The 25046-nt window shown below is 37.3% G+C and overlaps 1 protein-coding gene and 1 pseudogene across 1 annotated transcript; both read left to right on the top strand.

The window, feature by feature from the left end:
* Positions 1–21411: 21411 nt before the first annotated feature.
* Positions 21412–22289, top strand: LOC116192760 (7-deoxyloganetin glucosyltransferase-like). The gene has a single exon (XM_031521395.1). It carries the CDS (start codon positions 21433–21435, stop codon positions 22030–22032), a length of 600 nt encoding a protein of 199 aa, XP_031377255.1. The 5' UTR covers positions 21412–21432; the 3' UTR covers positions 22033–22289.
* A 708-nt stretch (positions 22290–22997) lies between these two features.
* On the top strand, positions 22998–24005 carry LOC116192759 (annotated as a pseudogene).
* Positions 24006–25046: the final 1041 nt, after the last annotated feature.

Here is a 25046-nt window from a genome sequence, read left to right as displayed (position 1 = left end):
CTTGAAAATTCTCTGCGTCATTGATGCAGCGCGGATCACAATTTCTAGCGCCTAAATATGAATTCAGACTCGAAGGGAATAGAACACGGCAAAATCCTAACGATATGCCGAAAACAAAGAGTTTTAGCAAACTCAAAGTATCATTCATCAATAGTTGTTTCTGAAATATCTAGTTCTCCCTTCTTGTACATTGAGATGGACTATATATAGGCCTAAGAAATCGAAGAAACTAAAATAGGAAATTAGAAACTAGGCCGTTACAATGTAACTTCCTAAAACAAAATAAGTAATTATTATAAAATTGGAAACTTTAGACTCTTGACTCGAATTAAAATTGCTCGTCATATATATTTCAAAAAATATTTATGTCTAAATTAAATATATTACCAAATTAAGATAATAATATTTTCAGTCTATGGATCAATACATCTCATCTTCCCCATCCATATTACGAGAATATTTGCTTAATATATCAAACATATGCTTCTTTGGGCTTGGGCCTGTTGATACAGTTTTGAGTTGAAAATCCTCCGCCTCATTGGCGCAGCGCGGATCACGTTTTCTACGGCCTAAATCTGAATTTAGACTCGAGGGGAATAAAACACGGCTAAACCCTAACGATATGCCAAAAACAAAGAGTTATAGCAAACTCAAAGTATCATTCATCAATAATTGTTTCTGAAATATCTAGTTCTCTCTACTTGTATATTGAGATGGACTATATATAGGCCTAAGAAAACTAATAAACTAAAATAGGAAATTACAATCTAGGCCGTTACTATGTAATTTTCTAAAACAAAATAAGTAATTATTCCAAAATTGGAAACTATCGACTCTTGACTAGAACTAAAATTGCTAGTCATATATAATTCTAAATATATTTATGTCTAAATTAAATATATTACCAAATCAAGATAATAATATTCTCAGTCTATGGATCAAGACATCACATCTTCCCTATCCATATCACAAGAATATTTCCTTAATATATCCAACATATGCTTCTTTGGGCTTGGGCCTGTTGATACAGATTTGAGTTGAAAATCCTCCGCCTCATTGACACAGCGCGGATCACGATTTCTAGCGCCTAAATATGAATTTAGACTCGAAGGGAATAGAACATTGCTAAACCCTAATGACATGCCAAAAACAAAGAGTTATATCAAACTCAAGGTATCATTCATCAATAGTTATTTCTGAAATACCTTGTTCTCTCTTCTTGTACATTGAGATGGACTATATACAGGCCAAAGAAAACTAAGAATAGAAAATAGGAAATTAGAATCTAGGCTGTTACTATGTAACTTTCTACAACAAAATAAGTAATTATTCCAAAATTGAAAACTTTAGACTCTTGACTCGAACTAAAATTGCTAGTCATATATAATTCTAAAAATATTTATGTCTAAATTAAATATATTACTAAATTAAGATAATAATATTCTCAGTCTATGGATCAATACATCTCATCTTCCCCATCCATATTACGAGAATATTTGCTTAATATATCCAACATATGCTTCTTTGGGCTTGGGCCTGTTGATACAGATTTGAGTTGAAAATCCTCCGCCTTATTGGCGCAGCGCGGATCACGATTTCTAGCGCCTAAATCTGAATTTAGACTCGAGGGGAATAAAACACGGCTAAACCCTAACGATATGCCGAAAACAAAGAGTTATAGCAAACTCAAAGTATCATTCATCAATAGTTGTTTCTGAAATATCAAGTTCTCTCTTCTTGTATATTGAGATGGACTATATATAGGCCTAAGAAATCTAAGAAACTAAAATAGGAAATTAGAATCTAGGCCGTTACTATGTAATTTTCTAAAACAAAATAAGTAATTATTCCAAAATTGGAAACTTTCGACTCTTGACTAGAACTAAAATTGCTAGTCATATATAATTCTAAATATATTTATGTCTAAATTAAATATATTACCAAATCAAGATAATAATATTCTCAGTCTATGGATCAAGACATCTCATCTTCCCATCCATATCACGAGAATATTTCTTTAATATATCCAAGATATGCTTTTTTGGGCTTGTGCTTGTTGATACAGATTTGACTTGAAAATTCTCCGCGTTATTGATGCAGCGCGGATCACAATTTCTAGCGCCTAAATATGAATTCAGACTCGAAGGGAATTGAACACGGCAAAATCCTAACGATATGCCAAAAACAAATTGTTTTAGCAAACTCAAAGTATCATTCATCAATAGTTGTTTCTGAAATATCTACTTCTCGCTTCTTGTACATTGAGATGAACTATATATAGGCTTAAGAAATCGAAGAAAATAAAATAGGAAATTAGAAACTAGGCCGTTACAATGTAACTTCCTAAAACAAAATAAGTAGTTATTATGAAATTGGAAACTTTAGACTCTTGACTCGAACTAAAATTGCTAGTCATATATAATTCTAAAAATATTTATGTCTAAATTAAATATATTGCCAAATTAAGATAATAATATTCCCAGTCTTTGGATCAGGACATCTCATCTTCCCCATCCAAATCACGAGAATATTTCATTAATATATCCAAGATATGCTTCTTTGGGCTTGGGCTTGTTGATACAGATTTGACTTGAAAATCCTCCGCCTCATTGACGCAGCGCGGATCACGATTTCTAACGCCTAAATCTGAATTTAGACTTGAAGAGAATAAAACACGGCTAAACCCTAACGATATGCCGAAAACAAAGTGTTATAGCAAACTCAATGTATCATTCATCAATAGTTGTTTCTGAAATATCTAGTTCTCTCTTCTTGTACATTGAGATGGACTATATATAGGCCTAAGAAAACGAAGAAACTAAAATAGGAAATTAGAATCTAGGCCGTTACCATGTAACATCCTAAAACAAAATATGTAATTATTCCAAAATTGGAAACTTTAGACTCTTTACTCGAACTAAAATTGCTAGCCATTTATAATTCTAAAAATATTTATGTATAAATTAAATATATTACTAAATTAAGATAATAATATTCTCAGTCTATGGATCAAGACATCTTATCTTCCCCATCCATATCACGAGAATATTTCTTTAATATATCCAAGATATGCTTTTTTGGGCTTGGGCTTATTGATACAGATTTGACTTGAAAATTCTCCGCATCATTGATGCAGCGCGGATCACAATTTCTAGCGCCTAAATATGAATTTAGACTCGAAGGGAATAGAACTCGGTAAAATCCTAACGATATGCCAAAAACAAAGAGTTATAGCAAACTCAAAGTATCATTCATCAATCGTTATTTCTGAAATATCTAGTTCTCGCTTCTTGTACATTGAGATGGACTATATATAGGCCTAAGAAAACGAAGAAACTAAAATAGGAAATTAGAAACTAGGCCGTTACAATGTAACTTCCTAAAACAAAATATGTAATTATTGTAAAATTGGAAACTTTAGACTCTTGACTCGAACTGAAATTGCTAATCATATATAATTCTCAAAATATTTATGTCTAAATTATATATATTACCAAATTAAGATAATAATATTCCTAGTCTATGTATCAAGACATCTCATCTTCCCCATCCAAATCACGAGAATATTTCCTTAATATATCCAAGATATGCTTCTTTGGGCTTGGGCTTGTTGATACAGATTTGACTTGAAAATCCTTCGCCTCATTGACGCAGCGCGAATCACGATTTCTGGCGCCTAAATCTGAATTTAGGCTCGAAGGGAATAGAACACGGCTAAACCCTAACGATATGCCGAAAACAAAGAGTTATAGCAAACTCAAAGTATCATTCATCAATAGTTGTTTCTGAAATATCTAGTTCTCTCTTCTTGTACATTGAGATGGACTATATATAGGCCTAAGAAAACTAGGAAACTAAAATAGGAAATTAGAATCTAGGCCGTTACTATGTAACATTCTAAAACAAAATAGGTAATTATTCCAAAATTGGAAACTTTAGACTCTTGACTCGAAATAAAATTGCTTGTCATATATAATTCTAAAAATATTTATGTCTAAATTAAATATATTACCAAATTAAGATAATAATATTCTCAGTCTATGGATCAAGAGATCTCATCTTCCCCATCCATATCACGAGAATATTTCCTTAATATATTCAAGATATGCTTCTTAGGGCTTGGGCTTATTGATACAGATTTGACTTGAAAATCCTCCGCCTCATTGACGTAGCGCGAATCACGATTTCTAGCGCCTAAATCTGAATTTAGGCTCGAAGGGAATAGAACACGGCTAAACCCTAACGATATGCCGAAAACAAAGAGTTATAGCGAACTCAAAGTATCATTCATCAATAGTTGTTTCTGAAATATCTAGTTCTCTCTTCTTGTACATTGAGATGGACTATATATAGGCCTAAGAAAACTAAGAAACTAAAATTGGAAATTAGAATCTAGGCCATTACTATGTAACTTTCTAAAACAAAATAAGTAATTATCCCAAAATTGGAAACTTTAGACTCTTGACTCGAAATAAAATTGCTAGTCATATATAATTCTAGAAATATTTATGTCTAAATTAAATATATTACCAAAGTAAGATAATAATATTCTCAGTCTATGGATCAAGACATCTCATCTTCCCCATCCATATCACAAGAATATTTCCTTAATATATCAAGATATGCTTCTTTAGGCATGGGCTATTCCTCCAATCCGTGTCACCCTCGACTATATGTCTTTCCATCAAGCTCTCCATCAATGGTTCATCATCGTCGGACCACATATTGTAAGAGTACCTACAAAAATACAAGAAAGAAAACTTTATGCTCGAAAATATAAAATAAAGCTCGATCGACAATTAAGTTGCTTAATATCAAAAGTAGTAGAACTTTTAGAAAACAAGTCTCCGACAACGGCACCAAAGATCTGTTTGATGGTTTTATAATCTCGCAAGTGCATGTGCTGTAACAAGTACTATAGAGTGAGTAGAGTATCGTTCCCTAGGACTTGACCTAAAGCTCTACCAGAGATCAAAATTCATAACTTAATTGAAGTCAAGCAAATTAAAAATAACCGAAAAATCAATTGGTGAGGCAGCCTAAAATTACAATTTCCCCCACACTTCACTAATTCAATCTATTCCCTCTTTACCTAATTCGATTAAGACTCAATAACCTCAATTTCACAAGTGTTTCCTAAGTATTTTTTAAATTGCTTAGAAAAAATATCTAACTCAACCAATCCCCTATATTATTATGGGAATTGCAATTAAGCTAAAGTCATTGAGTTCCAACTTGAATTGGCTACCTAAGATGTGTAAGTATATTCCTATCTCATGCACTAATCAACTCGATTCCTCGAGATTGAACTTAGGCTATTCTATCCATATTCTAAATCTAAAATCCGTCTTCCAATTTCATTTAGATTAACAGATCATAACAATTGTTGATCAGGCAATTGCAAGCATTAAGTACCAGATAGAATAAGTAGAATAAGATAAAAAAAAAATACTCATTAGATCAAGAGAAAATCAACAAACTAGTTACGTGTTGGTTCAATTGTAATCCTAGCATATGAAATGAGCCCATAGGAATTAAAGACACGTGAAATAATTCAACATAGACATCAAATTCAAGAAGAAATCAACAAAGGTTTAAAAGAAATAAGCAAAGATATTGTCGTCAATCTCTGAGCTTTCGACTTCTTCCTCAAGTTGATCTTTGCCTCCTAATGTCGTCCACCCGAAACTCATGCCCAAGTCTTTCTTTCATAAGATAGAAAAGGCAACTATATACCAAAAATCTCACCCAAAACTAATTTCCTCGTATTGGAAATTCAATTTCCTATCTTAAATATCAAGAAATATCTTTCCTAAAACCCAACAATATTAACCTAAATAAATCCAAATATATTTATCTTTATTTTATTCTCCAAATATGCTCTGGGCCCACTCAAAATCTCGAGAAAGTTGAATTTCGGCTTGGTGGGCTGAGCAGACACGGCCTAGGCCCCCTAATCCGTGCCCTAGGCTCTTTCAAATCAGTATTTTCTGGTCGCGCATTGAACTTCATTCGGCTATATCTTCTTCATCTGAGGTCCGATTGACAAACTATTTAAACCGCTATGCTCCTAACTTGATGAGCTTTCCGTTGATTTGCAATTTACACCATTTTGCTTCATTTTAGCCTGTTCAAGACACCGAAAATTTAGAGGCGGCAAAAGATCATTCAATTCAGTCCAATTATATAAAATCAAACCAAAACTAATCAAAAATACTGAAACCTATCAAAAAATAAATAAATTAAATTAAATAAAAAAATACTCAAGCTAACCTAAACTTGATAAACTAGCTTCGAAAAACTCTATTTTCATAGAGTTATCATTAAGCTTGTTAATATCTCAGTCATATAGGGAACATAGGACAATTGAGTTAATTTGGTTAACATAGGCTTAAAAAATTAAAATTATGAACCTGAGGTGAAGAGAAATGGAAATGTCGAGTCTGTGATGATAGGTTAACTCATCGCCGAATTGATTTTGCGTCTAAGTGTCAAATTGGACTTTAATTGGTTAATTGGAGTGTCAAACCGGTTAATTCATGGGAAACATGGTTAATCGTTCACTAATTAGGTGTTCTAGTGTTTAATTGGAAAAGATCATAGTGTTGTTGAGGTTAGCCCTCCCAGAGTCGGGGATTTAAATCGGTTAAAATCCTGGATTGATTAAAAAAGGGAATTGAATTGAATAAATGGCCAATTTGTGTAAAAATGGATTAATTGGAATAATAATTGGATAATCTCTTATAATTCACTGTAATTCATGGGTGAGGGGTAACAAATTCGCTAAGAGAGTCTTAGGATTGAATTTGAAAGTCATTTGGACCTAGGGGGCTCTAGGACCTTTTTTCTAGAATTTTTGGGAGATTAATGGGATAACCATGTAAATGTGACTTGATAAAATGGAATAAAAAAATTATTCATCAAAAGATAAAAATGGAATAAAATTGTAAAAAAATAAGACATGTAAATAAAATGAGTAGACCTAGGATAATGGACATAGATCTTCCCAGGCTAGGGGACTTAGGCCTTTGTAGGCCCACTCGACCCATTAGTTTTGATTTGGCCCATTGGAGGCCCAATAAGGCCCATTTGTGGCCCATGTTTAATTATTTATGATGGATGAATGGTTCATCGATGGTATGTACATGTATAAAAGGAAGTATGTGTACGTGTGTGACGTACAAGCAATATAATCTTGTATACTTGTATTCGAGTGGTGTCTTCACCTGTGGGCATTGACAACGTAAGAAAACCTCCGAAGCTAATTTTCTAGTTCAAGACCGAGTCAAATAAAATCTCCTAGGTGGTTAGTATTTTAACTCTAATAGTGACTTAGGTGGCTCATTGGCAAATTAAAACAGTGTAGTGGTAACTCCTTCAAGTCCCAGGTCACAAACTAGTCTAACCTTTGCAAGTCATGCGAGGCCTAAGAAACCACGCTTATGATAGCTTAGCGATTACACTGGAGACCTACAATAGGATTTGGATCCAGATTTTCCCGATTTGCTAACACTAACAATTGTTTGATTGATAGTGCACTTTAAGTTAGCACAACATTCCCGTGGTCGACCCCGACCCATGTTTACAAATGGATACATGAATACGCGTGTGACATAAAAGCAATGTAATCTTGTATACATATGTATATGTACACGAATACGACCTTTAACACTCCCAGGATTGTACAGATGTTTGATCCACACATTGGGTAATGCTCCACCGAGTTAGTATCGTGATGGGGTTCGCCACTATCCGTTTGAGGTTGTTGGAACCTTGGGCCAATTAGTCGCCCAAATCTAGGGAGATACATGACACTATACTACCTAGGTCCTTATAATCATTCGGTCTTGAACTAGAGTTTGGATTTGGGGGTTCAATTACATACGGTCCAGACTCATACGCCCTTTCGGTAATCTACTTGCCTATGGATTGTCGTATTTTAATTTATTTGTTGAATACTTAAAGTCTCGCACAACTCCCACGTAATCCTTGGTCAAATCAAATTTATTAGGCTTGCTTGTATATGTGACTCCGTTATGAAATCAAATGGACCTTATATAGTATTAGGGGTGGCAATTCGTGTCGTGTCGTGTTTATACGTGTCGTGTCTAAATGGATTCGTGTTATCGAAGTCATAACCCGTGCACAACACGATTATTAAACGGGTCGGGTTTTAGAAACTCATACACAACACGTTTATATCCATGTCAATTCGTTTAGATACGTTTAAACCCGTTTATCGAAATGTGTCATAATATGTACACGTATACACGACACGATTATAAACGTTATCCGGACACATTAACACAACTTGTTTATCCGATCAACTCTGTTACCCTGATACATTAACACGACATGTTAATCCGATTAACTCGTTTACTCGAACACGTTAACATGACATGTTTACACGTTAACACGGAGATTGAGATGGAGGGGAGGGGGATGTAGACGGGGAAGAGCCGGGAGCCGCATCCGAGGGAGGTAGCGATGACGATGATGAGATCGAGCCATGAGGCGCATTGGCTGGAGCGGGAGCCAGCGAAGCGGTGGGCTTTGAAGGGGAGATGGTGAGAGTGGAGTCGACGGCGAGCTTGGGAGCAGGGGAGGGCGAGATCCGAGGCGGATCTACGGACAATGCGAGGTGCACGGAGAGGAGAGCAATGAGAGCAAAGAAGCAGAACTTCGCCATTGATGGATGAGAAGAAGGAAATCAAACCGTAGATAAGATTTGAGGGAGGGTAGTAGAGAAGTAGAAGTGGAAGTGGAAGTGCGGTTGTGCTGTGTTGAATTGGATGAAAGAAAGGAAAGGAAATTAGATTAGGGATTTAGGTAGTTAGGATTACATAAGGATATTTTGATAAATCCAAAAAAATAAACGGGTTAACGGGTTATTTGATTATAGTAACACGATTAGACATATCTAAATAAACAAGTTTAATCGTGTATAATTAGGTTACACGGGTTCAACTCGATAAGACACGCTTATTAACCGTGTTTAAACGGATTGGATCCGTTTAGACCGATTATCAAAAATGTCCAACCCAAATCCGTTTAACTCTGTGTCGTGTTATCGTGTCGTGTGAAATATTACCAGTCCTATATAGTATGCATGCTTACTAGAGACCATAATAGGCTTCATATAATCCTAATCAACTGAATTTAAATGGAATGGGCCTTGCCCGGCCCAGCACGTAAATGGAACCTATATACTAGTGAACACAAGAGTGAGCTCCATATGAACCCCAAAGCCCGTTTATTTCTATCATGTTAGACTGCACCTACCTCTCCTACACGCTTCTTCTCTTTAATTTTTAATGTGATGGACCTAGACATGCAAAACTATTCCATTTTGAGTGGGTGGGCCTTGTACGGGCCAACGCCCCCTACTTCTATTCCAATTCATGCATTTATTTAGTCATTAGCCCAATGCTACTTTTTCCTTTTGTATTTTTTTTTCCATGTCATGAATGCAATCCTAACCATTTTATTCATCCCTAACATATATAAGTGAGCGCTTTCGATCGATTGATCCGTAATCACTCAGTCATTGATTAATTTTTCCACTCATCCTCACCGTTTTGCTAATCAATTTGATTTTTCCGAAATTGCAAAAGTCGAGTTTTCCATCGAGTCAAAAATTTATTTTTCATATTTTAATTTTGAAATAGGATTGGGGGAAGTTTTCTGGTTGGTCCAAGGGCCTAACAGGCCTCGGCCCAACTCGAGAACCCCGCGAGCCATTGGTTTACCACCCACCCGAATGGTCAAATTGAGCCGAGATTATGCCATTCGGGTCTAAGTACCATGTTTTTTTCACGATATCCGGACCCTACCTTGTAAGATACAGGTTCTAAGATTTTGGACCCGGACCCTACTCTATTGAATCCCGGAACCGCAACTTACTCGGAATCTGTATTATACTACCTGTTCTAGGTACCCTATTGGAACCTGTAAATTATCGAGGAAAGTAATCACCTTGTGCGTAAAGGGTAGAGGTTCATAGCTTGATTCTGGGAGAACTGCTACAGATCCCAAATTTGAACCAGAATTTGTATCTAATGCTGATATGTTCATATAAGAGGACACAATCTTGACCAGCTGAGACTGAACATCAGTAAGAGAAAAACCTCCTCAAGCTGGACGAAACCATGGTACCCACTCTCTGAGGAGCTAAGCTACTGATCAAACCTCTGAAACTGTTCCCTCCATCAATTTCACTAGATGAGGCATCCTCCAAGGAATACTTGACAAAAGGAGACTCCAGCATCAAGAATGAGGAGCCGACCTCCTCCGCGGCCTTCTTGGCCATGAAGAAATTCCCTTGAAAAAATCTCTCGGAGAACAAAGTTCCCAGCAGCACTCTCATACTTCTCTTTATTGACTTTATTCACAAAACATCGCTTGAGGACCACAAATGCCGAAATGGGAAATCTATTGATCTCAAGGCTAGTGCCGTAGGGGTAGAGACTGAGAGAGAAGATGGAGATTGTGGGAATTAGGTTTGGTTTTACCTTTTTTTCCCCCCTTTAATAGCTACTATTATCCAGATTCGGATACCGGTTTCGATTCCGGTTTTGGGTACCCACAACACAATTAAATCGTTTTCAGTCATTTTTAAGTTGTCTTTACGTAATTTAATTGATTCGTGAGGGTCCAGTTCACATAAACATGTAAAAGCAATCTAAATACCTACTTTCAAGATCAAATATACTCCATCATCAAACCCACCAACAATCATCACCGAACTCAATATCCATCATGAACATTCAGAAGATCAATATGGGTTCATTCATCATCAAAAACATCAATCCAACCATGCATTCTCCATGAGATCAATCAATTTGACATAGATCGACGTGAAATCGAGCTAGAAACCAACAAAGCAAATCCGAGCCTAACCTTTTTATATTCGACCAAGTAAAGGAAGAGACCTGAAGCTCCTTTGTTAGTCCATTTTCATGTGAAATTATCAGTTTCTAGCTTGGTTAAGGTGATTAAAGTCTATATATCCATCGATCCAAGTTCATGTAGGTTCGTTCTTGAACAATCAATCCCGATTTTAAGATTGAAGTTGAGATTAGTCTCGATTCTTGCAAGGATAGGGGCGGCTACACATAGATAAACTTAGAAATCCATTCAACTCCATTAATCAAGAGATTCCTATGTAAGAAAATTTAAGGTGGCCTCCTTTCACAGTATATTTCATGAGTAAGATATTTTGTACTCTATGGTATTCGTATATATTCTTTTGATTGGAGGATATATATAAAGAAATATTATTCTGAGGAGTCTCTCACTCCACCTATATAAAGGGCTTGTGTCTCCATCTAAAAGCCCTTTACAAAAAGGTTGGGAGCTAGATGATACTCGCAAATTATTTCATTTTTCAAGTCTCATTCTTAACGTAGTCGAGGCAAAATCTTCAACCTCATATAAGCAATGGCTGGATGTCAGTTTCCATTGCATAATATATATTAATATATTTAAAGGTAATCTTACAAGTGGTAATGAAGCTACCCTTCATCCTCGTGCTTTGATGCCTATATCGTGCCTTGATGATTTCGTCATGCTTATCTCATGCTCTTGATCGTACTATGAAATTAGGGTTTATGGTTTTCTTGCCGATTATGATTGTTTGGATTTGATATTTGTGATTAGGGTTTTAATTATTGTAATTATTGTTTGTTGTTTGTTGTGATTGATTTGGTATCAGTCTTATTCAAGCCAAATTAGGGTTTAATCTAAAGTTAATCAAGGTTGTAAGGTCGATTAGTGTATCTAAGGGTTATGGGTAGTCATGGTCAGCCTTGAGGTGGTCGAAAGAGGCGGTTGAAGGAGCACGCTGGCCCTAGCACGATGGAGGGCATGTGTCCAGTCGGTGGCTCCGCGCCAGTAGAAGCTACCGAACCTAGGCCAAAGTCATTTGGGTCCCTACAACCTCGTTTAGTGGCTAGCCATCGACGCCATAGTTATGGCATGTGATTGCGCCCAAGCAAGGGTCACGGGCCATATCCCAAAGGTCTTGGGACGTCGATCGCAACCGCTAGTGAGTCAGGATTGTGGTTTTGGGATACGACTACCCCAAGTCGTTGTCGCCATCGACACACCCCAACACCCCTTCCCCAACCTTTGTTCTTCCCGATCTCCGTCTCTTTCCTGAGCCAACGGTTCCAACCAGCCAAGCTCCGTTGATCACAGCCAATAGTAGCGTAGTCGTCGCTACCATAGAGGGATGACTATGATCGGTTGAACGATAGGGGCGGCTGGGATTCTGGTTGCGGTGAAGGGGAAGGGCAGCTAGGGCTTTCGGCGTTGAGGAGGATTTGGGTGAGTAAGATAAGAAAATGATTTGGGTGAGGAAGATAAGCCCGACCAGACCAGGATTGTTTTTCGGTTTCTGCCAACCCAATTAGGCCTGACTCGCTTTGGTTCAACGGGTTGGACTTGGGCTTAGGCCCATTAAGTCAAACTTGGTCCAGTGAACTGATAAGTTTTTGGGACCAGTTTGGTTCAAGTAACTCTGATCGGTTCGATCAAGTTTTTGTTCGGTTTTGATGTTATGTAGTGTAATTTTAAGGTTATAAGAGTAGTCAAAGCACCTTATATAAAGCAAATCACATATAGTTAAACTGCAATATGGTTATTAACATCAAATTGTAATCGAGTCTTGAGATTAATAGCTTTGCCCCAAATGGCAGTTATTAGTCTTAGGACTTAGATTAGTCTGAGATGGTAAATTTAGTGTTATGGTGGGATTATTTTATGCCTAAAGGATTAAGGAATAGTTTCATCATAATTATCGAATTTCACTTGTCTTACTAGTAAATTCATGCATTTTTGCGACCTATACCCAAAGGGAGGACGTATTTACTATATATGGTTATTTCTTATTTGACATAGCAACTAATTCATGCCCTTCATCTTTGCAACTCTTCCTCATTTTGGTCTTGAAAATATTGCTCTTATTCCTATTCTTGATGATCAAAACTTTTTTGACTGGGAGGAGTCGGTTATTTTCATTCTGGGGTACATGGACCTTGACTATGTACTTCGTGAGGAGGAGCCACTTGTCCCCATGGATACAGATGCGTCAGAGGTTAAGAAAAAGTATGAGTGGTGAGAGAAATCCAATCGCATCAGCCTCATGCTCATTAAGTCCCATGTGAGTAAAAGCATACGGAGAGCTGTTGGTGTTGTGACTAAGGCTAAGGACTTTCTAAAGGCAATTAAGAAGCAATTTGCCAAATCATGTAAGGCTTTGGCAAGTACCCTAATGAAGAGGTTGACTAGTAATACCTTCGACAATTCAAAAGGTATGTGTGCACACATTATAGAAATGAGAGACCTAGCAGCTCAACTCAAGACTCTGAAAATTGATATCTCCAAGCCATTTGTGGTCCACTTCATTCTTAAGTCCTTGCCACTGGAGTATGGACTTTTTAAGATCTCATACAGCACACATAAGGAGGAATGGCCTATTACGGAGCATTTGACCATGTGAGTTCAAGAGAATGAGAGGATAAAGCAGGACAAGCCTGAAGTTGCCCATCTAACTGCCTATGCAAAGGGGAAGGGCAAGAAGAATCATAGCAAGATACAACATAAGGTGCCACCCAAAACAGATGGTAATAAATTGAAGTACTTCTTCTGCAAGAAGGATGGTCATATGAAGCAAGACTGTCCTAAATATCAAAGTGGCTTGAAAATAGAGGTAATTGATGTCAAGAATCATTTTTTGTTGAAGCTCCTAAAAATACTTTGTGAATCTACTCCGATTCTTCAGTCCATATTGGTTATACCAAGTAGGGTTTTCTCAACCTAAAAAGTCCGATGGAAAGTGAGAAGTTCATCTACTTAGGAAATAAGAGATGCTTTCAAGTATTTGGAGTTTGGACGTTTAGAATAATTTTGTCTTCAGAATGTGTTTTAGTTTGAATAATGTCTTTTAAATTCCAGACTTTTCTAGAAACTTGATTTCTATTTCTAGACTGTCTGTATTTTACTACAAGTTCATATTTGAGAATAAATTGACTATTTTTAGAAATAGTTATGTTATTAGAAGTAGTACCATGGTTGATAGTCTCTTTAAAGTTGAGAAAGATCCAGACTTTGAATAGAATTATTTATGTTTGAATGTGACTGCTGGTATTAAGAGAAATCTTGTGGATGAAAATTCTTCTCTAACTTTGGCATAAGAGGTTGGGGCATATCTTATTAGAGAGAATTAAGAGGTTGGTAAAGGAAGGAGTTCTAAAGAATCTTATTGATACCGACTTTAAGACTTGTGCGGACTGTATAAATGGAAAGCCAACCAACAAGACATCTAAAGGGTTCTCAAAGGAGTTTTGAGCTTCTCGAAATCATATAGACAAATATACGTGGCCCATTTCCTACTCCATGTTTTAATGGTTAGAGATATTTTATCTCATTCATTGAGAACATTTTAGATATAAGTATCTCTATCTTCTAAATGAAAAGGTGAAAAGCACTTGATGCTTTCAAATCATTCAAGGTAAAAGTAGAAAAACAAAGGACAAGAAAATTAAGAACCCATAACAGGTCCATTTGCGAAATTCCTCGAAAGTGAACGCATAATTTCCCAACACATAGTGCCTAGCATGCCACAACAAAATGGTGTTGCCGAAAGGAGGAATGGAACGCTTATGGATACGATTAGAAGCACTGTCATTATGGAGTAAGGCTTTGAAAATCACAGCGTATACGTTGAATAGGGTTCTTACCAAGACAGTGCCTAAGACACCCTTTGAGATATGGTGTTGTTGGAAACCTAGTTTAAGTCATCTACACATGTGGGGTCCTGCAGAAGTAAGGATTTACAATCCTTACATAAAGAAATTGGACATAAGAACTATTGGCGGTTTGTCATTGGCTACTCCATAAATTCGAAGGATTTCAAGTTATTGGCCTTCACATAGTCCCCAAATTGTCGAATCTAATAATGCAAGGTTTCTTGAGGATGTTGAACCCAGTAGGAGTGATGATACTTGAACTATTGAGTTTGACGAATCTTGAGAGAGTGTTTTGGTACTTAAAATACCTTTGGTTGCATTAAGGCATAATCAATTGATCGATCATAAAGAGCTACCAAATGAGAAACAAACTGCTCCTACTAAAGAAATGGTTCAACCGGTAACAAAAGACCCAACTAGCTCTCTCCAGAATAATGAACAAGTTGAATTAAGGAGATTCTCAAGAACTAGAAGACCTACTATTTATGATAACTATGTTATTATATACCTTGTGGAGTCTGACTTTGATATTGAACCTAAGGAAGAACCCACAACATTTTCACAAGCCATGAGTGAAGATAACTCCTTACTTTGGTTAGATGCCATGAATGATGAGTTAGATTTAATGGCTAAAAATAGGTCTGTGATCTCGTCGAATTACTAGAAAGGGCGATAGCGATTAGCTGAAGTGGGTTTATAAAACCAAAAGAAATGCTTTTGGTAATGTCGAACGATACAATGCTAGACTTGTTGCCAAGGGATTACCACGAGACCTTATCTTAGATTTCCAAGGACTCGCTTAGAATAATAATGGCTCTGATGGCTCATATGGATTTAGAGTTACATTGGATGGATGTGAAAATAACTTTTCTTAATGGCGCTCTTAATGAGGAGGTGTACATGAAGCAATTTGAAGGTTTTAATGATGATAGTCAAAAAGTGCGCAGATTAAAGAAATCTATAGATGTGCGAAAACAAGCTTTCTGCCAATGGTATCTAAAGTTTCACAAGGTTATCACTTCATTCGAATTTTCTGAAAACCTTATTGATAAGTGTATATACCTTAAAGTTAGTGGGAGTAAGTTCATTTTCTTAGTCCTACATGTAGATGACATACTTCTTACAAGCAGTGACTTTGGTCTTCTAAAAGAGGCTAAATAGTTTCTCTGTACTAACTTTGAAATAAAGGATTTGGGTGAAGTCTCTTATGTCATTGGCATAGAGATTCATAGAGATAAGAAACAAAGAACTTTAAGACTGTATTAAAAAGTCAACATTGAAAAGATTTTGCAGATATTCGAAACGAAAGATTGTCAACCCTCTCCAGCTCTTGTAGTCAAAGGGGATAAATTTAATAAAGACTAGTCGGCCAAGGATGAATTGGAACTAGAGCAGGTGAAAAACATCCCATATTCATATGTAGTTGTGAGTTTAATGTATGCTCAGGTTTGCACGAGACCTGACATATGTTTGGCATTGGATTGTTCTTCTCAAAATAATCCCGGAATCCAACATTGGATAGCTGCAAAGAAGGTAATGAGATATTTTCAGGGAACTAAGGACTATCAGTTGACTTACAAGCATACTGGCCATATAAGGGCGGTCGGTTATTCAGATGCTGACCTTACTAGATGTGTAGATTCCATAAAATCTACTTCAGGATATGTGTTTCTTTTTGTTGGAGGGGTCATTTCCTAGAGAAGTATCAAGTAATCCATTGTGGCTACATCTACTATGGAGGTAGAGTTTATTGCGTGCTATGAATCCACGACACAAGCATTATGGTTGAAGAATTTCATAATTGGCCTTCAAGAATTTTGTAAGTGGTCTTCAAGTTGTCGATATCATAGAGTGACCAATTCAGATCTATTGAGATAATACGACTGCATTATTCTTCTCTAAGCATAACAAAAGTGGCAACATAAGTAAGCATATCGATATCAAGTACCTTAGTGTGAGGAATATATTAAGAGAAGTAGTGGTTATTAAACACTCCAATATATATGCTATGATTGGATATCCAATGATCAAATGTTTATCAGTAAACAATTTATTGGTCATGCTGGAAATATGGGCCTATTCAAGGTGTAGTTTCGCTTGATATACTTTGGACACATATATATTGCTTTTGTTACTTTTAGAAAATAAAGTTGAATTCTATTTCCATCAATTGCGCAAATAATTTAGATGTAAAGTTGGACCCATATAACTTATTCTTAAGTTACAAAGTTTCCCTAAAGTGCTTATCTTGAAGTGTTATGCATCTTGACACATGGGTGGAAAGTACTAGGCATTACAGCCATGGTTCGTGTGTAGCATTTTCTAATTAAGTGGGAGGTTTCTACAGTTCATGACTATCAAGATTGGACAAATAAAGATTATCACTCATAAATATTTGTATCATGAGGTCAAGTGGGAGAATGCAAGAAAATATTCAAATAAGGAAACAATATTTTCTATAAGGTGGCTCCCGTGTCACAATATATTTCAAGATATGTGTAAGATATTTTGTATATTTTAGAATACGTATAATATCCTTTTGATTGGAGGATATACAAGAAAATATTATTCTAAGGGGTCCCTACATCTCTCTATATTAAGGGTCTATATCTCCATCTAGACGTCCCATACAGGGATGTCAGCATCTAGAAGACATTCTCGTTTTATTTCATTTTTCTAGTCTCATTCTTGAAGTAGTCGAGGCAAAATCATCAACGTCATCTAAGCAATGACTGGACGTCATTTTCCGCTGCATAATATATATTAATACATTTAAAGTTAATCTTACATCCCATTCATGGTTTCTACATTTGAGGAATTATACCTAATCTCAATAGGTTCTAAGAATTGTGTTAACTCGAAAGATCCTCAATTACCACGGATCGACATGGCCAAGATTTAGCATTTTTTATAAAGGAAATAAATTAGGGAAAAGTACAAAAACCCCCATTGTGGTTTGGGATCGGGACAAATTGCACAATGTATTTTTGTCAGGGACAATTAGCCCCCTGTGGTGTACTCCGTTAGACATAGGGGTTACGACGTTAATTTTTTTCCCATTTTCAATCCTCAAACTTTAGCATTTTAATCATTTTGGTTCTAAATTTTTTTTCTTTTATCATTCATACCATTAACTTCCATTTTGTTTCATTTTAGTCCTACAAAGAAAACTGAAAGGGAAGGAGGGGTCGGGGTTGTCAATTGGCGGCCCCAGCCCCGAATCGACCAGGGACCTCCGACTAATCGGCGACCCCGACCCCGACCCCGACCCCGACCCCGACCCCGACCCCTCCATCGAGGTCACCGGCACCCACGGAGGACGCCAGCGACCTCGGTGGAGGGGTCGGGGTCGCGATTGGCGGCCGCAACCCCGAATCGTCGGAGGTCCCTGTCGGTTCGGGGTTGGAGCTGCCATTCGCGACCCCGACCTCTCCATCGAGGTTGCCGATGTCTTTTGTGGGTACATGCGACCTCGGTGAAGGGGTCAAGGTCGCCGATTGGTGGCCCCGACCCCTCTTTCTATTTCGATTTTCTTTGTAGGATTAAAATAAAGCAAAATGAAAAGTTTAGGATATGAATGATAGAAGAAAAAGATTAAGAACCAAAATGATTAAAAGGCTAAAGATTGAGGACTAAAAATTAACGCCATAATCCCTTATGTCTAACGGAGTACACCACAAGGGGGCTAATTGTCCATAATAAAAACATATGGTGAAATTTGTCCCAACCCCAAACTACAATGAGGTTTTTGTACTTTTTCTAATAAATTACTAACAACAAAAGTAAATTTACCCAGATTTCTAAGCAGATTATAGATATTCCAAACTATCGAAAAAAGTATTCATTTATGAAATTAGCTACAAAAATTTTGAAATAAGATACACAAATTTCGAAGAACTTAACTTAAAGTTTTAGTAAAATACTTAATTTTTACTCACATGTCTAGTAATTTACTTTATGATATGGTGCAACCAATTTTATCGATTGCACCATAAAAATTTTCTCCAAGTATGGGTTCAAAGCACCACACATGCTTGACTAAAAATAATAAGTTATGGGCTTTGATTCTTATTAATAAGATTTTCCTTACTTTTTTTTTTGGGTCGTAAGGGACTTATTGTCTAGTACTAAAATAGAAACAACAAAACTAAATAAAGGGGCAATGAAATCTCACTGATGATGATCGAACATGAGACTTTATAGTTTCGAGTGGTGACTTGTGCCATTACATCAAATTCCCTTCTTTTTAATCTTTTATTTTTTTTTCAATGGCTATTTACCTAAAATGGTCCATGGTTTGCCCGTTTTGTCAAATCTATCATATGTTTTTTTTGGGTCAAATCTATGCCATGGTTTACTTTTTGCATCAAATCTATCCCGGCGTTATTTTTTCCGTCGACATCTAACGGCCGTACTGATATGGCGCCTACGTGGCAAGTGTGGCCGACTATCTCTCCACGTGCCACGTCAGTACGGCCGTTAGATGTCGACGGAAAAGATAACGCCGGGATAGATTTGATGCAAAAAGTAAACCATGGGATAGATTTGACAAAAAAAAGTATAGGATAGATTTGACAAAACGGACAAACCATGGGTCATTTTAGGTAAAAACTCCTTTTTTCAATATGCACCATTATATCCGAAAATTCAATGGAACCCCGATTAATTTAGTTGAGCTAGGTCAACCTTAGGATAAAACTTTCATAACGTGAATTTTCAGAATATGAAATAGAAAATTTAAGTCTATATATTAAAGTGCACATATGACATAATCCCTTAGGTGAATGACTCTAGAAGCACAAAATCTTTTTATAATAGGGGTATTTACTTAAAATGGCCCATGGTTTGTTCGTTTTGTCAAATCTATCCTATGTTTTTTTTTTGTCAAATCTATCCCATGGTTTGCTTTTTGCATCAAATCTATCCCGGCGTTATCTTTTCCGTCGACATCTAACGGCCGTGCTGACGTGGCGCCTACGTGGCAAGTGTGGCCCACTATCTCTCCACGTGCCACGTCAACACGGCCGTTAGATGTTAATGGAAAAGATAACGCCGAGATAGATTTGATGCAAAAAGTAAACCATGCGATAGATTTGACAAAAAAAACATATGATAAATTTGACAAAAAAAAACATATGATAGATTTGACAAAACGGACAAATCATGGGCCATTTTAGATAAAAAAAATCATTTATAATATAACACTTTAGTATAATTTTGTTTATAACAATTTGATACCAAATGTTACAATTTGTTGTAGTCAAGTGTAATCCGTCAATTAGCCACTGGCCCCATCAATGGATTATGATGTGGCATATGACATATCAAAATAGCATATGGCATGGCACCTTAAAAAATAAAAAAATTAATTTTTATAATATTTAATAAAATAAAATAAATAATAATAATAATATAAAATTTTAAAAATACAAATTCAAAAGAAAAATCTGACACCCTTCCCTTCTCTCTTCTCTCTCTAACCTTTCTTCCTCTTCCAGACTTGCAGCATGTTTCGTTCTTCAGTTTTTACAATTTGTTTCGACTGGATCAGGATGCTCCCGCCGGCACCCCCATGAAGGAGCAATTGTCGAAAAAACAAAGACTGAACAGAGGTTGTACTTTCGAAAGGCTGTTCCTCTCTCAGCTTTCAGAGCAGGACGAGGGGAAAGGATAAGCTTTCATGGCGTCCGGGCGAAGGCGAATCACTTGGGTCATGGTCGAATTCGGCTTTCCTACCTAAACTGGACGAAATTCTTGCTAGAAATATCTCTTGAACTTTACATTCTGAAGGAAATAAACGTAAAGGCAAAAAATGAAACGGTAGCAACTGATCTCGACTGAGATCTGTCGATTCGAGGGTTGGGGCGCCCCTGGATCACTCAGAATAAAAAAAAAAAGCGAGGGAGATGAGGAAGAGAGATGCTGAGAGAGAAGGCCGCCTCACCTTCTCGGGCGAGCTGCTTGAGACGCCGACGATCCGATCCCGGTGATCCATAGCCCAGACCCACGAGGAAGAAAGGACACTATGGGGGGAGGGAGACAAGCATGGGCAGGGAGACAGAAACATATTTTTTAAAATATTTATTCGATTTTTTTTTTCAGTTATTTTATTTTTATTTTCTTACATGGCAGTGCGAACAAAAAATACTTTCTTTTTCCTTACTGCCTTGTCAGAGCTGACGATGCCATGTAGGCATTTAGTAACGCGGTTTGCTTGTTTTTAACATAATGCACTTAATTGTAACAATTTAGAACATTTGTATCAAATTGTTAGGGAAAAAAAGTTTTTCTATCAAAGTGTTACATGGCTAAAAGATTGTATTCAGTAGTAATTTATCCTAGAAAATATAGGATGTTGCTTTCTTATCAAAATAGCAGGACGAAATTTTTGGGTTTATTTAAGGAATTTTTGTCGAGTCCGGGCCCGGCGGATTTCTCCACCGTCAAAAGAATAAGACATAACACCAGGGTAATATATATATATATATATATAAAAGGGAAGAATAAGACATAAAACAAACCTCGCAAGTTCAGCCGACCTACAACATGTCAACTGCACGAGGACAACGTCATTATGGAAAGAGATTAAATCTTTCATGTATAAGATCCTTAGCATGCAAAGCATCTTCCACACCTATCAACATTGAGGCCATATCAACTCTACATAGCTAACTAGAAAACCATGTTGTCTAACGACCCGACTGCGAAACCTCATGCGGTGTGCTTCCCGAGTCCTGCTCAGAGCCACATCACTGCAACCCTGAAGCTCGTGAAGCTCCTTCACTGGAAGGGCTTCCACATCACCTTTGTCAACACGGAGTTCAATCATAGACGCATGGTCAGAGCTAAAGGAGGCCCAAGTTTCCTCGATAGTCTCCCATTGGATTTCCAGTTTGTGACAATTTCTGACGGGCTCCCTCCTTCGGATGTAAATGCGACTCAGGATCTCGAAGCTCCGTGCGAGTCCGCCAGGAATCTTATGAGAGCTCCCTTCGCCGACCTAATTGGACGTCTGAACGAGAGGGCGGGACTTGACCCGAATTTTCCAGCTATTTCGTGCATTGTATCTGACTGTCTCATGACATTCTCGACGATTCCCGTCGGCAAGAAATTCGGAGTCCCGGTTATCAACTACTGGCCTATTTCTGCAGCAGTCGTCATGTGCTTCTTGCAATATCCAGAGCTTTTGGAGAAGGGGTTCACGCCACCCAAAGGTATTAAAAATTATTATTTCTTGCATGCGAAGTTAATTAGAGAACTAGGGCTTCGGGCCCGTAATTAAAAAAAAGAAAAAAAGAAAAATTAGAGTACCCCACATAAAACAAAAGTCGCTTGAAAAAGCTACAAACATGTCAAGATAAATCAAAATGTAAGGTAGTGAAAGAGTCTTGTTATAAGCTCCAAACATTGTTACTTTAAATAGTTTAGTTTATCTTTTTCTTAAGTAAGATAACGAATTCAAATATTGTGAATATAAAATATTTATGATTGAGAGAATTCTACCTCTTAATGTACTAATTCATCTCTAATTTGAATTAGTCGGGACTCATTAGTAATCTAATTACTAGGTGTTGTACATTGAAAAACAAAAGGCCCCCACCATATCATCATTTTATTGATCAACGATATCCTCAAATCTATTGGTCAAGACTAAAATCTCATACGAGTATCCTTTGACACTGGCCACAAGGCAAAACTTAATGAACGATACAACAAATGGAAAAGTGCCTCAGAATAGTGGCCAAATAAAAAGAAAATGAGCATTTCACCAAATAATGAAAACCGACAAATAAATAATAATAATAATAATGGTATCGCTCTCGACCAGAAATCAAAAGGTTATTAAATTCGATTCTTACTAATATGACTTTTTGTGTCCCTATAATTCTCTTTCACTGTGTACTGGGACAATACAACCTCTGCACTTCACACAATTCTGCGTCAAAACTTTGGATGATATACTTGTTAAAGAGGAAAAATGAAGGACCACACAAGCAACTCATTCCTTTTCTGTCGAAGCTTGCATTGGCCATAGCGATAATAAGGGGAACGATATCTATGTAAGATCGAGTTCTTATAGATTTTCATTTTTGGTCCTTAATTTTGACTTTTGAGGTGGAAAGTCACTGAAACCCCTTAAAACTTAGAACCTAATATAACACTTTGTCACTAGTCAAATAATATTTAAATTCAAAATAACATACTATTCCTAAAAGTAGACCATTTTGTTTCAAAACCAGATGCTAGTAGCCGTTCAAGTGGCTACTTAGACACAGTCACTGACTGGATTCCTGGCATTAAAAACATGAGACTGTGCGACTTCCCAACCTTTGTTCGAAACACCCCAGCTGATGAAGTGCTATATGATCTCACTATTGACGCTATCAAGAGCGGTGAGGAAGCTGTGGCGACAGTTATTCACACTTTCAAGGCCCTTGAACAAGACGTTCTTAATGCTCTTTCTTCCTTGCTGCGGAAGCAAGTATATGCAATTGGTCCATTTTCTCTACTTCTTGAACAAATCCCAGAAAAAGAACGTCGTGCCAAGAATATCCATGGCAATCTGTGGGAAGAAAATATCGAGTGTCTCCAATGGCTGGAGTTGAAGGAATCGGGCTCTGTGCTTTACATCAACTTTGGAAGCATTGCATTTTTATCACCAGAACAATCGACCGAGTTTGCCATGGGCATAGCCAACAGTGACCATCCATTCTTGTGGATTATAAGGCCAGATCTCGTGAGCGGAGACAATGCAATTTTGGCCGGGAGTTTGCTAAAAAGACAAAGGGAAGAGGTTTTATGATCGAATGGTGTCCGCAGGAGGAAGTTCTAAACCGCCCATCAGTTGGCGGGTTCTTGACTCACTGTGGGTGGAACTCAACTATCGAGAGCCTGTCTGCTGGGGTTCCCATGCAGTGCTGGCCCTGCTTCGGTGACCAACATACCAACTGTCGGTTTGTATGCAACGATTGGGAAATCGGACTTGAGATTAACAACGATGTGAAGCGAGATGAGGTGGAGAGGCTTGTGAGGGAAATGATGGGAGGAGGAGAGAAGGGAAAGAAAATGAAGGAGAGAGTTGCAGAGAGGAAGAAGTTGGCTGAAGAGGCAACTGCTCTGTGTGATTCATCTGCCAAAGACTTGGACAGACTTGTCAATGACACCTTATTGAAATAATCGATTCGCTCATTTCAAATTGTTATGAACTTGTGTTGTAATGTTGGTCTCATCTACTAGAATCAAATCACCGAAGTGTTAATGGCACCTCGTCTTCGAATTTTGATGTTGTAACTCTCATCGTGTCAATAAGTAAATAAATAAATAAATGCATGTTCTCCATTAGATTAGCCCTTTAGTTATGAAGTTCTCTCCTTGGCTAGTTTAATCACCTAGGGTGGAGGGCCAAAATAATCCAGGTGTATGAAAAAGAGTTTTTGGGTTCGCTTTTTCGTTAATGAGATTCAACTATCCTGTATTTAAACCTCCATTTTTCATTTACTAGCCTGATGGACCTCCTCTTAATTGGAGAATTTTCAAACTTCAATAATAATTTGAAGTTGGTCAACAGTCATCATTTTTTTTGTACGTACTGGAAAAATTGGGCAAATTTATAAATATTGAAAGATTTTGTACCATGTTGAGAGAGAAAATAATTATAGAAAATGTGTCTAAAAGTAAGTTAATTATAACAATTGGAATGATAATTAGAATTCTCTCCTCTGTTGAGAGCTCCCCCTTTCTTCCCTCCATTGGAAGCTTCACCTCTTCACCTTCTTCTCACATCATCTTCTCTTTGCTCTTCAATGAAGCCACCTATCCATTTGGCTCAAAAAGTTACTACCAAGATTAATGCTTCGATCTACCTAGTACTGCCTTCGGAGATCTCCTCAATGGTATTCCTCACTCTCCTCGCCTTGACATTAATGCAACTCGTAAAGTCTGCCACAAACTCTCCATCTTCACCTCCACCAGATCACCACACAAACCCTCCCCTGGCCCTGCAAGATACTCCGCCACCAACAAACAAGCGCAAAATGGACCCAACAGACCTCTCCATCAGCCTGGAAGATATGCTCAACGCCCATCTGTCAATGGCCTCAAAAGCTATGTGCTAAACTTACCTACAAATGACGAAGAATAGCTCAACTCCATCCCCCTCACCCTCCTCGTCAAACCTTTCGGCTTCAGAATCCCTCCCCCCAAACTCATCATCCCTCGCCTTGTCCAGGCATGGGCAGCTAAGAAGGGCATCTCGATAGTACCAGATGACAGAAACAAAGAAATACTAGTCTACCT

The sequence above is a fragment of the Punica granatum genome, chromosome 1 (assembly GCF_007655135.1).
Source record: "Punica granatum isolate Tunisia-2019 chromosome 1, ASM765513v2, whole genome shotgun sequence".
Lineage (NCBI taxonomy): Eukaryota > Viridiplantae > Streptophyta > Magnoliopsida > Myrtales > Lythraceae > Punica > Punica granatum.
Note: the sequence above shows the minus strand (reverse complement) of the source record. Positions and strands in the feature narration are given on the sequence as shown.

Coding starts and splice junctions, on each gene's coding strand:
- LOC116192760 (XM_031521395.1), top strand. CDS start 21,433: ATGTTGTCTAACGACCCGACTGCGAAACCTCATGCGGTGTGCTTCCCG.